General features: G+C 38.3%; 1 protein-coding gene across 4 annotated transcripts; it reads left to right on the plus strand.

The window, feature by feature from the left end:
• The first annotated feature begins 20 nt into the window (after positions 1 to 20).
• Positions 21 to 17,243, plus strand: LOC306895353 (uncharacterized protein). Of its 4 annotated transcripts, XM_079458561.1 has the most exons (20): positions 21 to 177; positions 6,816 to 7,198; positions 7,456 to 9,144; positions 9,219 to 9,491; positions 9,579 to 9,960; positions 10,044 to 10,469; positions 10,548 to 10,814; positions 10,924 to 11,181; positions 11,286 to 11,531; positions 11,615 to 11,872; positions 11,977 to 12,285; positions 12,371 to 12,640; positions 12,723 to 12,806; positions 12,885 to 13,047; positions 14,141 to 14,205; positions 14,307 to 14,518; positions 14,931 to 15,184; positions 15,259 to 15,372; positions 16,031 to 16,199; positions 16,420 to 17,243. In XM_079458561.1, the coding sequence occupies exons 5-20, from the start codon at positions 9,764 to 9,766 to the stop codon at positions 16,722 to 16,724; spliced, it is 3,597 nt and encodes a 1,198-aa protein (XP_079314687.1). In that variant the 5' UTR covers positions 21 to 177; positions 6,816 to 7,198; positions 7,456 to 9,144; positions 9,219 to 9,491; positions 9,579 to 9,763; the 3' UTR covers positions 16,725 to 17,243. The 4 variants fall into 4 exon arrangements, 2 of the variants coding, with proteins under 2 accessions (XP_079314687.1, XP_079314688.1); XR_013786787.1 differs by lacking the exons at positions 21 to 177; positions 6,816 to 7,198 and having other exon boundaries at positions 8,603 to 9,144; positions 15,259 to 15,394; positions 16,420 to 17,242; XM_079458562.1 differs by lacking the exons at positions 21 to 177; positions 6,816 to 7,198 and having other exon boundaries at positions 8,603 to 9,144; positions 16,409 to 16,540.
• The last annotated feature ends 16 nt before the right edge of the window (positions 17,244 to 17,259 follow it).

Consider the following 17,259-nt stretch of genomic DNA (forward strand, 5'->3'; position numbering starts at 1 on the left):
TTTATTTGCCCGCCCTTTCCGAAAATGAAAGCGGCTTACCTAAACACAGCCCCGGAGCTTCGATATATAAAATGTGTGTTTTTTAGTGTACAGCACCGGTTCTTTGCCCACGTGTTTATTGATGATGAACCAATTGGCGACCAAAATGATGCCTTGAAAACAGCTTGGCGGTTTGAGGTATGTTAAATAAATTCATGTCTAGCATACGCCAATTAAATGCTAAATGTTGACTTCTGTACATAAGAATCTACTCGTTTAAGGCACAAATTGCCGCTGCAAATGTAGTTTACTATTATTAATTTTGATACAAATATTTAGATATTTAAAATACAGTTCGGAGTAGCCTATCTTTCACATGAATCGAAAGTACGTCACCGCAAGATAAAGCAATGAAATACCATTGTTATAGAATGTCTGTGTCATTTAAAGCTACTTATCTGTAGCTACTGTCTTGTTTGCGTTTTTTTTATTAAACATAAAAGTTAATATGTGTGCGTTTATCTGTTTTGTATGACTGCTAATATTCATTGAAGTGTTTTGAGTTTACACCCTATTTAAACGTGATCTCCTCACTGTATTATAAGACATGACTTTAAAATGCTGGTACACTGTTAACATGGTGTAACTCGTTAGTAAATACGAAATCGTAAACCGATGTGGTGGTTTCTTTTTATATTGTAATTAAAATACGGTTCTTTGTTCATTCATGATAACAAAATGTTCAAGCTTAAATTGTACAAAACGTAATAATGCAGAACCAAACCAAAAGACAGACATAAAGAATAAAATGAGACCGAGAACATCATCACTGGATTTATTATAGGCAGTTCATTAGTTAAGATCAGCAAGTACCTGCCTCAGGGGGCTGTGTCCTGTTAACAGTACAGACCTTAAGACCAAAACACAAGAGCCCCCTCTAGCAAGGTGTTATTCAATCTTAACTTTAAACAGGCGGTAATAAGGTATTAAGCTTGTTTACATTATTCATACGAATTCGACATTTAATCCAGACACTGCTGTTAGAATTGGATACAGGAACACCATTTAGCCTGCGTGATGCGGAAGTCAACACCCGGAAGCGTGAAAAAGGCCTATTATTGGTCGTAAGGTCGAAATTCAAATGTGCTGTAAACTGGTTGCGATCGCACAGGGGCCAATTGCATAAACGCGTAGCCGCCAAGTTATTATTATTTATTTGGGATTGCTTATCGCGGATTTTATTTTTCATGTTTTTTTGTCTTTAAAATGTTAATGTTGTATTATATGTGTAACTGTGCACATCGTGCGAGCTGCTAGGTCTTTTATTAATGTCTTATTTATTCTCTGGTTGTGTAAAGCGCTTAATAAAATAAAGTTGGATTGTATTGAAGTTAAGAACAAATCTGACTGCAATTATAGGACTAAAAATGATTCCTTTTTAGATTTTAATTTGATCAATCTACCTTTTTATGTGACTGTTCTTGTCTTAAAGGGAAAATAATGGATGACTAACCAAGACTAGTCTAAGCAGTTTATTTAAACGGCCCCATGGGGCATATTAGCTTTATCTTAGGTCTTAAATATGATACGTTTAATGAGGATTTTTCACAAATTCGAATTACACAAGCAAATCTTAACTTCATTGGGATTCATATCACAAAATGCTATCTTTTCTCAAGCTCGGCAATCCACTTTCAGGTTTGTTAACAAGCAACCGACCCTGCGTGAGCTCTGCTGATGAGGTAAACAAAATGTAAAAACAATTCACCGGCGTGAATAGAAACTTGAATAAGTTTGGTAGGATAGGCAAAGCCGACACTAATTGGTAAGTTTTCACCTTCGCTCGATCCCTCACTGAGACAGGGACTGGGCCGATAATGTGTCAGTGTCCGGCATTGACCGTACAGCCGAGACTGAAGAAAAGTCTACCACCCTTGCAAGCGAAACAAATAAGAAAGCAGACTACAGGCAAGGCAGATTTCATTTTGAGTGTTTTTGTCTGTTCGTTTTTAGTTAGGACTAGGGTCACAAGTATTTGACGTCATCGCAATTATTTCAGAGAACCGCAATTATTTTGAATCCTAAGAAAACAAGGGTGATCTGTTGAATTTAACATCCACTGTCCTTGATCTACACTCACTTTTACGTTCCAATGACATTTCTCCATCATTTGAGTTGTAAGTATTGTGCTTTGTAGCACAAGCTTTGTAAGTATTGTGTTGCTTTGTTTTCTTTTTAGACTTGCTGCATCTACAAAGCAGAACCCTCATATCTATTTGCAGTGCTCAAGACAGTCTTCTCTGTTAAGGTCACCGTATAGTAAATAATATTAGTTGTTCACAAAATGTTCACATTTCTAACGTATATTTTAGTATGTTTAATATGTTTAATAAATGAATTGTCATTAATATTTATAGTGTCAAAGTCTTAAAACAGACAATGAATGGCCATAATCGCAATAATTGAATGGACAATTATGTCAGGATCCTGCCTTCTCATGTCTTGTTTTCCTAGTCTAGTGGCAGGATCATGACAGGCAGGCATTGCCTTGCATTGCCTGCCGTGCATTGAGATTACGTTTTCGTATATATCCTAGTCGTTGTGTTTTGTTTATCCTGCCTGTTTTTGCCCCATCGTGGGAAGTTTTTGTTTCTTGTTTTCAGTTTTGGATTATTAGTTTTGTCAGTGTTTTCCCCCATCATGGGTGTTTTTTTTTGTTCCTGTTTTGTTAAATTAAATCCCTTGTTAACCCCTTCATCCTTGTGTATGCCTGCATTTGGGTTCTTCGGTAAGATCTCTCCCCGAGATCCTGACAAATTAACCGTCAACCTAATGTCATAATCGTGACCACCCTAGTTAACACAGCTGTGGGATTATCCTAAAGTTAAGACCGTTTATAGGATTATTTGTCAAATTAAGACGCTTCTGTAATACACCTTTCCTATCTGTAGTTAAAATAAGATTATGCACTTAGGAAGTGCTGTTCTGTAATAGCGTTTGTCCTAAATGAGGTCCTTATTGAAATTAACATGGTTACCGAACAGATAGGATAAGATTTTCAAGTTACAATCTTTCTGTAATACGCCCCCAGGTCTGCTTCACTTCTCTACTATATAGGCTACTGTATGTTATCAAAACATATTACAGCCAAATGCACAATAAAACTGTTCTTATTTACTTGTTATTTTTCTTTGTCTGTTGGCAAACAACAATGTATGTAATAGTAAGCAAACTCGACCACTTAAAATTACACACCAGTCAGTACATTAAACTGCTAATATTGGTTTGAGAGTTTATTTAAATGAGGCCTAACATGTTATTACATCCATTGTGCCTTTATACTGTTTCTGTGCTGGGTCCTCAAGCTCAACATGGTCAACTTTATAAAAAACTAGTTGGACGCATGACGTAGTATTTCACTGCTCGATACTCTCCGCCAGCACTACAGCCTGTTTCAGAAAGTTTTTTATAAGTCTTGATCCGTGTTTCGAAACAAGGATCCTAAGGATTTATTAAGGCCATTCTCCTGGAACAGCACGCCCATGAAGGAATCAGAGAGCGAGCGGAAGTTACATGATTTTAAAATAGCGGCAAAGCTCACGAGGAATAACAATGTTTACCATGTAGAGCTGTCCATCTGTAGTCATTGCTGCTGTGGTTCTTGTTCTACTACAGACTCAGGGTCCGATTCTGGATCATACAGTGGATCCGGAAAGTTTTCACAGCGCTTCACTTTTTCCACATTTTGTCATGTTAAAGCCTTATTCCAAAATGGATTCAATTAATTACTTACCTCAAAATTCGACAAACAATACCCCATAATGACAACGTGAAAGAAGTTTGTTTCAAATCTTTGCAAATTTATTAAAAATAAGAAAAGCACATGTACATAAGTATTCACAGCCTTTGCCATGACACTCAAAATTGAGCTCTGGTGCATTTTGCTTCCTGATCTTCCTTGATGTTTCTACAACTCGATTGGAGTCCACCTGTGGTAAATTCAGTTGATTGGACATGATTTGGAAAGGCACACACCTGTCTAAATAAGGTCCCACAGTTTACAGTGCATGTCAGAGTACAAACCAAGCCATGAGGTCAAAGGAATTGTCTGTAGACCGCTGAGACAGGATTGTATCGAGGCACAGATCTGGGGAAGGGTACGGAAACATTTCTGCAACATTGAAGGTCCCAATGAGCACAGTGGCCTCCATCAGCCGTAAATGGAAGAAGCTTGGAACAATCAGGTCTCTGACTAGAGCTGGCCGCCCGGCCAAACTGAGCGATCGAGGGTGAAGGGCCTTAGTCAGGGAGGTGTCGAAGAACCCGATGGTCACTCTGACAGACCTTCAGCATGTATCTGTGGAGAGAGGAGAACCTTCCAGAAGAACAAGCATCTCTGCAGCACTCCTCCAATCAGGCCTGTATGGCCAGACGGAAGCCACTCCTCAGTAAAAGGCACATGACAGCCTGCCTAGAGTTTGCCAAAAGGCACCTTATGGACTCTTAGACCATTAGAAACAAAATTCACTGGTCTGAGATCAGCAAGCGTCAGGTCTGGAGGAAACCAGGCACCGCTCATCACCTGGCCAATACCATCCCTACAGGGAAGCATGGTGGTGGCAGCATCATGCTGTGGGGATGTTTTTCAGCGGCAGGAACTAAGAGACTAGTCAGGATCGAGGGAAAGATGAATGCAGCATATGCTTAAAATCAAATCAGGCTGCAAAAGAAAAGGCCTCTGGTTCCGACATGTGCTTATGACCAGATTTCAGTTGCTTAAAAATAGGGGCATAAATTAACAGTATACCCACTTCTCCAGGGACCACTGAATAAAGTCATATACTGTATGTAAAAAAGGCTCAAACAAGGACAATAAGTGATTAGCATAGCCTTTGAAAATGAGAGTGACGACACTCGATCTAGCTGCTGTGTGGTTACGTTGTTCAGGGAGCCAATAAGGAGGCTCAGAGTATGTGACGTATGTTTCTATGAAAAACCCGAAAGCGAGTTACCATTTAAAGACTTCCGGTTCCATCGCTCCAAAGTCCAACCCTGCATTTCAATCCGCATACTATCCGTCCTTATAGTATTCGAAAGTAAAATTTGTATGTCCTAAATCGTAGTATGTTGAAAATAATATTCCAAAGATTCCCGGATGGTTCACTACTTCCGGTACAAATTCGGAGTGCAGAATAATGCACACTCTGATGGCTGATATTACCGATCACCACGAAGTAGGTCGAGTTTAGTGACGCTCCACTGAATTAATAAATTATATAACTAATGATTAAACATTATGCAGTAAGAACAGTGTATAAATCATTATATTTATAAAAATTATTTACCCATAACATTACCCTAAACCTAAACTTTATGATGAAAAATACATTTTTAAGTCTTAAATTAATTTGATTGAAAACAAATGCCTTGTGATAGAATGTGATAGAAAAAGTAAAAGAGCTTGTTCAGCGAGAGGTCTCCAGTGCCAAGCTATACAGACTTTACACCTATGCTGTTTGAAATGGCATCAACATTATACTTTTGCCAACAAGCCGGGCTATTTGTACTTAATGTTAATAGACACTCCCAGGGGTGTTGCTAGACCTAAATTTCTACTGGGGCACAGGCCCTGTGACTTTTTCTATCACTTGCAACACAATGCACTATAAAAACTTCCCTTGCTTACATCACTTATACTAGGTAAGGTAAACATTTATGTATTCAAAAATATTGAAGTATCATACTTAACAAACTTTATTAACATGTTTGCATGCACTATATGGAAATAATGAAAGCAGAGAGAATGTTTTCTTGCACATCTGAATCATTACACAATGATAACAATGAATAATTACATATTTACAAGAATTTGGAATTACAATATTTCAAGAAACCAGTCGTGTTATGGCTCCAATTTATATAAAGAGCATATATTGTCTTTGAAAAATCTTTATTTTCTGGTTTAACAGCCATGTCCAAACAAAGCTAATTTTTTTCTATCTATAATAACACATACTGTAGTTATCTCAGCCATAGGTACTCCCAACTCTTATGTTATGTCCTAAACTAGAGCTAGAAATTAAATTAAATTTCTGAAATTATAACACATTTCTTTCCAAAGCAACCTTGCAATTTTACAGACTTGGCAAAGGTTTTCCTCTGACATTTTCCTCTAATGTCTGGGACCTGACTGGCTAGGGATGTACAGTAGTTTGTTTATCAAGTCTTACCCCCCTTATACTCATCATCTCTCCTTCAAACTTCCTTGCTTTGCACAGACAAGTTCTGATGAAGTACCTGACAGCATGTTGAAACGTGCAGTTATTTTATCAGATGCTCCATGACGCGAGTTACTTCTGCATTCCATTCTTCCTTTGAAGGTCTATGTGAGTGTCGTAACTCTCATAATCAATGGTGAATAGTTCTTGGAAACACTGTTTTATTCGTGGGTTTCTCATTGACACATCACTGTAGTCTGAAGTGAATGTGCTGCTTTCTTCCTTCTGTTCACTAAACAAAATTGAGAAGCGGTAATGCGCAAAGACTGCAAAGCTTCACTCTCGCAGGGCAGTAGAGGTAATGCAGAATGTACACATTCTCTTTGAAAAACTCGACGATATGGATATGATAGTGTGTGTGAGTGAGGAAATGTATTTCAGATGGGGACCACTTTGCATGTAAAATGTAAAATCTAATTCTTTGTTACCAGACTCCAGAAACCCTCCTGATTGTTGTTTTTATGCAATATTATGGAATTGAGGCTGGACTCTTAGATTAAAATACACTACATGATTCCAAACACTTTTTCTTCTTTCTGTTCCTCTCTTATCTCTCAGAATTTGATTAGGATAGAGGCAGAACAGAATCCTGAGGATGGCGAGCACCCTGCAGTCTGCTGAGGAGTTCCTAAGAAAGGGTCGGACTTTACTAACTTCAAACCCCCTGAATTATGATCCTGTAATGGAAGGCTTGGATCAATGCAATTTTTTTATAAATGACGAGAAGGATTCAGTTAACTCTGCAGCAAATAGGTGGGATATTTTGCTCGACATCGTTTTTTCTAAAGGAGAAGAAGCATGTCACACATTTTTAAAAATTCTCGACAAAAAAAGATTTGATGTCTTTCCAAGACCTGGATTAACGAATCCAGATTTACATTACTGGATTAGCTGCTTTTCCTTCCAGGATGAGGCACAATTTCAAAATGCTAACAAATCAGGTGGGTAACCGAACACAGGAATGTTGTTAATATCTTAATGCAGTTGATTCAGACAATTAGTTTAACAAGTAATTGTAATTTGCTACTTTGAAAGTTTCAGGGTGTGGCAAACTAAATATCTATTCTTTTTGATAATTTATGTCTGGCTAATGGAAATATATGAAATTTAGAAAACAGTTTGCCAGTGTGGCACAGTTGAGCTGTGGGCACGTGTTTTTGATCTCCAGGACATTTTTACAACAACGTTTCTTTTTCAGACTCAGATCCTTGTACGATATACCAAGGCCTTTTGAGGCTAAAAGCAAGACAAATACTGGATGAAAAATGGAAGCAAACCATGAACTTCTTGAAAAATGAGCCGCAACGAAAGACCTTTAAATACATACCGCTTGTTCTGGACACAGATTATGGTGCTGTTTCAAAGTTTAAAATTAAAAAGGCGCAGAAAAGTCGCTGGAAAAAACTGAAGGTCTGCATTCCAACAAACAAGAAAATGTTTTCACCTAAACAGTTAGTAATGAATGATGAGAAAAGCATTCTGCTTGTGGGAAAACCTGGAATGGGAAAGACAACAGTTGCACTGGAGATTCTTAGGCTCTGGACAGAAGAGAAAAGCATTCAAGTGAATTACAAGTATATGTTTTATTTCGATGAGCCACTGATGAGAATGTTTTCCCAGTCTCCGTTTCCTCAGACCTTGAAGGACCTTATCCACAACTACATATCCCCAAATGATTCATCAGAACAAGTGCTTCAAAATATTGAGAGCAATTCAGAGAATGTTGTCCTAATCTTTGATGGCATCATGGATGTAATTGGAAACGCAGTGATAAAACGGCTCATGGATAAAGAACTTTTAAACGATTGCAAAGATTTTTGACCACTTGCAGACCTGAAGCTGAGGATTCAGGTTACCTGTCAGACTGGTCATCTTATCGAGTTGACGTTCTGGGCTTCAATCATGAATCCATCCATGAATACTTCAAATGGATGTTGGGGACAGAGGCTGATTCAGGTGTCTGTGCTTTGGACAACCCAGAGCTATTTAGTTTGTGCTCTGTGCCACTGTATGCTTTCATAGTAACAGCCTGCATATCAATAAGTCCAGATGAAGCCAGAAATAACCCATTTACCATAACTGAGATGTATGTTCGGATTTTTCGTTTTTGCATGAAACAGCATGGGGACCCAAATGTGGAGCACCTGGATAAAGTACATCACAGACAACAAGAAAGAGATTGCGTACTTAGCTGTCGCCTCATATCAAGCAATGCAAGCAAAGCAAGTGAACCTGACAGATATTGACCATAAAGACAGATCTGTACAAAATGCTTTCTTGACAACAATGCAGTCCACGAACAAGCCTTCTACCTCTTCTAAGGTGTCCGCATTCCTTCACAATACAATGCAAGAGTTTTTGGGCAGCTCTCTTTCTCATTCTGAATCCTGACAACATACCTTATGTGCTGGATCAATGTCGCAGCGAGGAAGAAGGAAAATACCTCAAATATATCATTCCATTTCTGTCTGGACTTCTGTCCGATAAACTGGTGGAGTTAATAAAGTGTTTTGGTGCCAGTAAAACAAATCCACGCAACACGTGCCAAGTACTTTCAGAAGATTGTAGACACTTTCCTTTACACTGATGAACTGAACCAGCAAGGAGATTGTGAGCAGCATGTGGAACCTGACAATATCCTTTTTGTGTGCCGATGTCTTTATGAGTATCAGTCTTCTGAAGCATGCTGTCTCTTTCTGCAAAAGATTCAGAATGAAATTGATTTACAGGAACAAGGGACACTTGATCCTCATCAGTGGTGTGTCCTATCCTATGTGGTCAGGCATTCTAAGAAGCACACTGTTAATCTGGACCTCACGGATTGTCACGTTTCTGACCCCGGCTTAAAATTTATTCTAGGCTCATTGACATATCTCAAATCTCTTAGGTATATGGTTTGTCTGTAATAGACATTTATGTGTTTGCCTATGATGAAAGTATTGAAATTTTTTTTATTACCAGGACAACAAGCAAGTTGCAGTCTCAGATGTGGAAAGTGGCTCTTGAACACGGACGGTTTTCTGATTTTGAGACTCTGCTTCAATTATTCAGCTCTGAAATGCATCTTACTGTGCATGAAAATCAAGACCAGAAAGTGATTCAAGCAATAGGTGAAGTCCTTATGCGGAAGAGATCCAAGAATGTTCATCTTCATCTGCATGTAACTCAAAGCTGTGCAACAAGATCTATGCAGCAGGCCATATTTAAGAGCCTTCCCAATATTGCAACCATTAGGTAAAACCAGTTAACACTTTTTAGCACTGATCACAATGTTTAATTTTGTATGAACTTCATACATGTTCTTTGTGCTGGAATTCCTAGAATTTCTCCCAATCACATGAAGCTAGCTGTAGAGTCAGAGCTTTATCTTCAAGGAGCTATGTATGAGATGAAGACTGGTCAACGATGTGTAAGAGATCTACTGTCCGTGCTCAGCAGTGAACAAAGAGAAAACTTTAAAGAGCAGTGTGTTTTTTGTACTGAAACTGCATGCGCATGCTAGGAACATGGATGGTTGTCCGGTTTTGCAACCTGTGTTTCATGCATTGCCACGTATATGGGTTGTACAGCCTTCAAACGTAGCATTGCTCCTGCAGACCATGAACGTTCTAAATATTAAAAAGCCAGCTGAATTAGATGTCACATTTGAGCAAGGTGAACTTAAACAGTTTCTTCGATGCATGCCGTATGTTACAAAAATCAGGTGAATATGACATATATAAAAACTGTACTGTTTTAAAATAATCTAGTTCTTGTATCAATATAAACTCATCCCAAATATTACAGGTTCCGTGATGCTTTTAGACAGCCTGAAGAAATCCATAAGATTGTAAAGATTGTTGCTGATCTTTTCATTCTCGCATCTGAAAGTGGAGAGGAGGCACTCAGGAGCCTTTCTGCAGCGTGTAGTTACTCAACGTTCCCCTTTGCTGAAGAGGCAGAAAATGCACAGAGCGCCTTCTTTTTAGATCTCTTCACCCAGCTAAGTGAAAGTTCATCAGGGAAAACAGCATTGGCGGCATTGGAGCCTATTCTTAACGTTGCTCCAGCTGTATGGATACTGGACCAACTAACACTAAAGAATACAAATGCTCTGAATAAACTACTGAAGCTTCAGTCTGCCAAAAGAAATGTGGAGCTCAGGAGCTGCTCATTCGACAAGGACGAACTTAGGAGTTTCCTAAATTGTTTATCCTTTATTTCAAACATTAGGTGAGTTGATTTGCTTTAGATCAAAACGTTACTAACATTTTTGTATAGTAACTTCCATTTCATGCGTAACCCTGCCAGCTGTGCTGAGGAGTTTTTCCAGGCAGTGTGTGGAATCCTCTCAACTGACAGCGGATGGAACCCGAACCAAGTTACTGAGCTGTTACGACTGCTTGGTTTTAGAATTTCGTTGACAGAGATGCTGCCAAGTCGCTTATGTCAGGCTATTGGCAGTGTTCTTAAACTGCTGGATGACGAAGAGGTTTTTCTAAGTCTTCTCCCTCAAGACATCTTGTGTCACGGCTCCTCTTTACTTTTTTCAAATATCAAAAGGCTTCAGACACTAAGGTGTTATTTTTTGCTATAAATAAAAAGGCAATACAATCACTTTTTAGTGTATTCGATAATGTTCGAATACATTAAAAGATTGCTCCTCTCTTCTTGTTTCTCTCCCCAGAATAAACGAAATCGCAACATCTAAACTAGCAAGACTGGTTAAGTCACCTAGATCAGGAATAAATTCCATAACTGTGGAAACGCTGTCTGTGGTTTTGTCCAGCTCTGATCTATCAGAGAGAGCTCTTTGCCAGCTATTAAGTAGCCTGACAAGTCTTCTTAGGGTCTGGACCGTGCACAACTTGGATCTTTCACAGTTTAAAATTAAGGCTCACCTATTCATATGCCTCCTGAGCCATCAGGGTCCGCTGTCTATTACGTAAGTGCGAAACTTGTAATCCGTACCGTTTTAATAACTGGCACATTTTACACCGTAATTGTTTTGTAGTAATAGCATTTGAAATTTTTAATTTTGAAAAACAGATTTCATGAGGACACTATGCAACAACTAGCAGAATTTGTGTATGATACTCATGATGAGGATCTGACACAGCTGTTTCTGGAAAAAACTGATGGAGATTTAACACCTTGTAGTCTGTCCTGGGATGTTTTATATTATTTGATTCGGGTTGCAAAGAAGCAAGTGACACTTGACCTTCCAGAGGGAAGATTTAATTTAACAAACATTCCGACCCTTCTTACTGTACTTGACACAGTTCGCTTTAGGAGGCAAGACCTGCACATTTAAATTTAAGCAATACCTTCTGTCATTAATGGTGTCTTTAACACTAAACTCTCTTCAAACTATGCAGGATAAGTGCACGATTTGTAAGGTCTGCATTGAAAGAGATATACCGGGAAAAGGCTGGTCATCTTATTGCAAAGTTATTGCGAGCTTCCGCCGACCTGATAAACCTTTCCATGAGAGAGTTGGATTCCACTGACTGCAAAGCCCTCTGCTTTGCCCTGCACTACAGCGATGGAGTTAAGCTCAACCTTATGAACTCTATCATACCAAATAATGAGACTGAAAACATCGTCAGACTTCTGCACAGAGTTTCTGATCTCAGGTCTTCATATGTTCAGCTTAAGATAATATGTACACCTTAACGTTTTTTTGTTTTGTTCCAACTCACACTTACCGTTTTACTAATACTGCTTTTCATTCGACCAGGATTGATAGAAAGATGCTGTTAAACTTCCTTCGTGTCTCTAAGGGGATGGAAAAACAAGGTTATTCCATGTCTGCGCTCTTAACCACACTAAACTACAAATTGGACTTTTCGGGTCATTCGTCAATCAGTAGTGGTCGTTTTGGTCAAGAGAATGCTGATCCTCTTTCTCTAAGTGTGATGGATTGCATAGCCATTTCCTCTGTCATTGAAACATCAGTCTGTCACACAGAATTATTTTTATATGACTGCCAGGCAGATGATTCCGCACTTGAATGTCTGTTCCCTATATTACACAAAGTGCATCTTCGGTAAGTTTCCAAATATTTGGCATGGTAGAATTATTTACTTTCATTTCTACAGGTGATTCATTTGCAAAAATGTCTGTCTCAACAGCTTGAACAAAAGCCTTCTTTGCCAGTTTCTGACCTTGATTTTAAATTCCCCCATGGCTGTGTCTTTGAAATGGGCATCATTATTATCCAAAGCACTTGGAAAACAGCTAGACCTCGGTGATACTCCACTTAACTACCGTACCTGTGAGTCTCTGCAGTTAGTCTTGGACTACACAGAGGAGCTTACAGATCTTAATCTCAGTCATTGTCAAATCACGGATGCATGCTTGGATCTTTTGGCTCCTCACCTAAACAAAATTATGAATCTAGAGTGAGTATACCTGAGCAGTTTTCTATTCAGTCTTTTCATAAATAAGCAGCATTTTTATTGTCTTACCCATGCTGTTTTTTAGTCTTACTGGCAATGACATAACTGACAAAGGGGTGCAGAGACTGTGCAGTGCCTTAGAAGGAAACAGTTTCACAAAGACCATATGGTGATTATGATGTAACCTTATATTTCATGCTATTTACATTCTAAAAGCACAAAACTCTCATCAAATCTTTTTTTGCAGCCTTTGTGACAACCAAATAACAGAGACTAGCCTCTTGATGGAGGAAGCACGTTTTGTTACCCTACATGCTGGTACAATGAGACATGCACAACAGTCCAACAGTTTTAGGACAAAAGATATTGGATCACAAAGCAGGATGAAAGAAACACGTATGACTTCTAAGGTATGGGAACATGTAATAGGTAGTGTGAGACATGCGAAAGCCTTGAACATGCAAATAAAGTAAGTGCAGATCCATGTCACATTTGGAAACTTAAATGGGTCATTCATGTAGAGTGAATGGAGTACAACTTAGTACTGGGCGGTATGCCCATAAATTAATATAATTGTAGTTTCCAGAATTATACCAGTTTCTGTTACATGGCGGTATTTTTTACCACATTTTATACTGATTGAGAGAGGAAATCCTACAGTTGATTGACTTTAAATGCCCTTTTATACTGTCATGGTGAGTGAATATTATAGAGAATGCCACACTAGTATTATACAGGTCTGTAAGTCCCACAAAATGATGGTGTTTATAAAGAGGTGGGACCCATGATGAAGGACAGGAATCAGGATGCATGACAGTTGCAGTCAAAATACGGAACCTTTTATTGTGCAAATTTCACAAACAACTTGTAACTACACAATGTAAACAATCCCCCTGCAAAGGTAAATGGCATACTTAATATTTAAGCATATAAAAAGATTTTAAAAACCTAGAAATTACCTTTACTTTGGTAGCACCATATCTATGGGTAGCACTGGTGCTCCCGGAGATTAATACCATCTGTCTGAATAGATGAATACAAAAAAGTAACAATTTTACTATTAAAACATGCATGTGATTTACACAGTCACAAGGGCTTCGTGATTTCCGGAAATTATATTTTTAAATCATCCATACGAGTCCGTTCAATTTATATAGAAAAATAATGATACAGTAGTGCCGCGGCACAGAAAGACCTGTGTGAAAAGGAAGCCCACTGAAGCGGTGTCGCGCTGCGCCGTGTGCCGCACATTGTTTAAGCTACATAAACCGGTACAGCGGTATATTAAAAATTCATATAATAACAAAAATACACACCGGTATTCTGTATGAACCGGTATACCGCCCAGCACTACTACAACTGTTCTTCTCTTGTGACATACCGAAAGTACATTCTTCTGTAATTGATAAACATATTAGAGAAAACTAAGGATGTCATCACATATCAAGTTAATATTTACGTCAATGTACCTTTATTGTAAAACATTATCCTCTCATTTCACAGAGACCAGATCATATGGAGCAGTTTGATCCTGAACTAGAAGTGAAAAATGGCAAGAATTTCTACAGGTAGGAAATACTATTGGTCTATGCATTGCTTCTATGATCACATCCTGTCTATTCACGTCCTATGAATGCCACAATGTTACAAGGCTTTTCTTACGCTGCAGGTTTGGGTGCGGCACAGGAGGCCTTTTCATGTGCAGGGCAACTGGACTCGTGTTCGGAATAAAAAGAGCCGGATGTGTAGAGTACAATGTGGTTCACTGGGATATGCGTCTCCTCTGCGGAACAAATTATGTGCCTGCTGGTCCTCTGTATGATATCAAAATGCCTACAGGAGAAATGGATGAACTTCACCTTCCACACTGTGAAACACAAGGTAACTCCAGCATGTTGTTGTACTCTTTCTATTTTTTAAGTGATTCTTTGGGAGGCTTATAGCTAAGTATTCTTGCAATCCATGAACCAATCAGCTAGTACGTCAAGTGTGATGGGGTGGGGGGTGCAGCCCAAAAGGGGCCACAGAACGACGAGCAATTTACAATAAGACAAAATGAGCATTGAGATTGTTGAATATATGGGGGGCCTTGGAGTCAATAAGGTTGAGATCCCCTGGCTTCTTTTTTTAACATGTACGCCAGTGTGCGCATACAGCCGAACGCACAGCCTTGCAAAGTATAGAGGGTATGGACGTGTCGTCTCTTTACCATGTGAACCCTACGTGGGCACGCCAGAGTCCATACCAAAATAACTTCTTGTCTATTCATTCTTCAATCATATTTCTTTTACAGTTGATGCAATTGGAAATCTTTCTGTTGTCCATACACACGAAAACATACTGGAATTCATGGCTCCAGTTAAAATGACTAAAACGCATATAGCTGTAAATGTCTGTCGGTTATCTCTCTACGGAATTGTGGATGAGAATAACCAGGACTGCAAAAAGATCAGGGGGCAGGTGCTGCTGTTTCTGGAACCTGACATCTCTGGTGAACTGAAAAGAATATGGGTTTTTCTATTGCCAAGCAGTGTTCCACTCTTGGAGGTATGCTGGCCCTGTATTTCAAGGTTCTGTGTCATTTTTAATAAACTTCACACACATTCTTGTTTGGTTGGCAGATAAAGGAACAGCAACAAGATTATCAGTTCATCCAAACCAGCTCTAACTGCAAACTATGGTTAAATTCCAAGTACACTCTGATCGCAAAAAATGCACAAAGAATCCAACCAAAGGTAACTGGATTCAGATATATAGGTAACCTTCAAGCTAACTGTGGAAAAAGAGATATCCACAGAAAATGTATATAATGGATAGAGATCTCAGTACCAGAAGAGCAGTACCATAAAAAATAAATAATAAACTAAAGAGTAAAGGACCGTTATGACTATAATGATAACTATAACCAGTACTTAATGATTTTGATCTTGGTCTGTCAATTGGATTTCTTTGCTGCTCTGTGTACTAGCCCTGGTGTTTGTGTATGGACTGTTTGCCTTTGTTTCAACCATCTATCTATGTTTCTTGTCTTCAAATAAAGCTGCATTCTGATCCTCAACCCTTTGTCTCTGAACAGTATCGTTACACTAAAAGCCTGTGCGCTGCTGTGTTACAGTAACCAAAATGGATGCAGGCAATCTTCTGCTGCTTTACATTTTCAATGCTAAATGTTCCTACCTTTTTTCCTAAATCTGACTGCAAAGGCATATCGCTTGTATGACATATCGCTTATTGCTCCCTGGATTCTGTGAAAGTCGCTTTGGATAAAAGTGTCTGCTAAATGACTCAATGTAATGTAAATGTAAAGGCTGTGGTGGAGTTTGGGATTGTAAAGCAAATGTCTTAGAAAGCTCTCTTTTTGATGTATGGTTACAGATGTTTTGTATCTTTCAGGAAAGCTTATTTGAATCTCTGCATGTTGGTAATTACCATCCTACATATGAAGTCTTTGTAGATAAATCTGTCAATCAACTGAGTCTTAAAATTCAACGTAAAATAACGGGGAAAGAAAAGACCTTAAAAACAACATGGAATCGGTTGATAATTCTTAAAGCAAAACAAGGTACACTTTTTTTTGGGTCAGATTTAGTTGTGCACAATAAACAAGTATGTCGTTGTCTGATCATTTTTGTTTCCTTTCATCTATAAATATTATATATATACAGTATCTTGTTCATGATACAGTAATATTTTATGTATTTGTACATTTTATAGTATAAAAAAATTACGTATGTATTACTTTCTATTTCAATACTTGATGATTTCATAAAGATTTTTTATAGTGTGTCCCCCAGGAAACACACATCGTGACAAAAAAAAGTGGAACTCTGATCTTTGTAAAATCATCGAAGACCTCAGCTGTGACCATCTCAAGAAACTCAAGCATTTAATGCGAAACTGTACGAACAGAGATCCCATTCCTGCATCTAAACTTGAAGAAACAAATGACAGATATGAGTTGGTCAATTTGATTGTTGAATCATGGGGATTTAAAGAATCGGTTAAAGCCATTGAGGAGTTTATGAATAAGCTCCCTCGCAAGGATGATATTGTGAAAAAACTATTGGAACCATACCTGACTGTTTGACCCTTATGGTTAGAAGAATATCAGACCCTACAATATTTTACATGAACGCTCAATAGTTACCATAGACTGTTGTTATTTCATGTCAGTTATGGATGTTTGTATGCTGCTTCGGTTGTAAATATAACTGTATATACATTCGTGTAATATATTTAGTTTTGTGTATTCTGGTTGATGCATGTAACGTTCATCATGGATGAACTGCATTTAGATATTGTAAAGTGATATATATATATATATATATATATATATATAGTAATATTTGTGTCATCACAGATTGAACATTTCAATTCAATCTGCAATGAGCTCACATTATTGTTTATGGCTTTTCTGTTGTATTCCTTGGGTTTAAACCAACAATGAGCAAAGCTCATCTGTTGTCACCCAAATGTGTTTACCTCTTGTATTAACATGTTTACCCTTGACCTTACACTGCTGTCTTGGCTTTATACTGTTCATTTTGTATATATTGTACATATTACATAAGATGTACAAGTGGCCTTATTAAAAATGAATTCACTTATCTTGTCCTCTAAAT

The sequence above is a fragment of the Barbatula barbatula genome (assembly GCF_947034865.1).
Source record: "Barbatula barbatula genome assembly, chromosome: 1".
Classification (NCBI taxonomy): Eukaryota; Metazoa; Chordata; class Actinopteri; order Cypriniformes; family Nemacheilidae; genus Barbatula; species Barbatula barbatula.

Excerpts from the sequence above, each read along its gene's own strand:
- LOC306895353 (XM_079458561.1), top strand. The coding sequence starts at position 9,764 with ATGGATGGTTGTCCGGTTTTGCAACCTGTGTTTCATGCATTGCCACGT. Across the intron at positions 12,641-12,722 it reads AACAAAATTATGAATCTAGA|TCTTACTGGCAATGACATAA; the intron begins GTGAGTATACCT and ends GCTGTTTTTTAG. Across the intron at positions 12,807-12,884 it reads AGTTTCACAAAGACCATATG|CCTTTGTGACAACCAAATAA; the intron begins GTGATTATGATG and ends CTTTTTTTGCAG.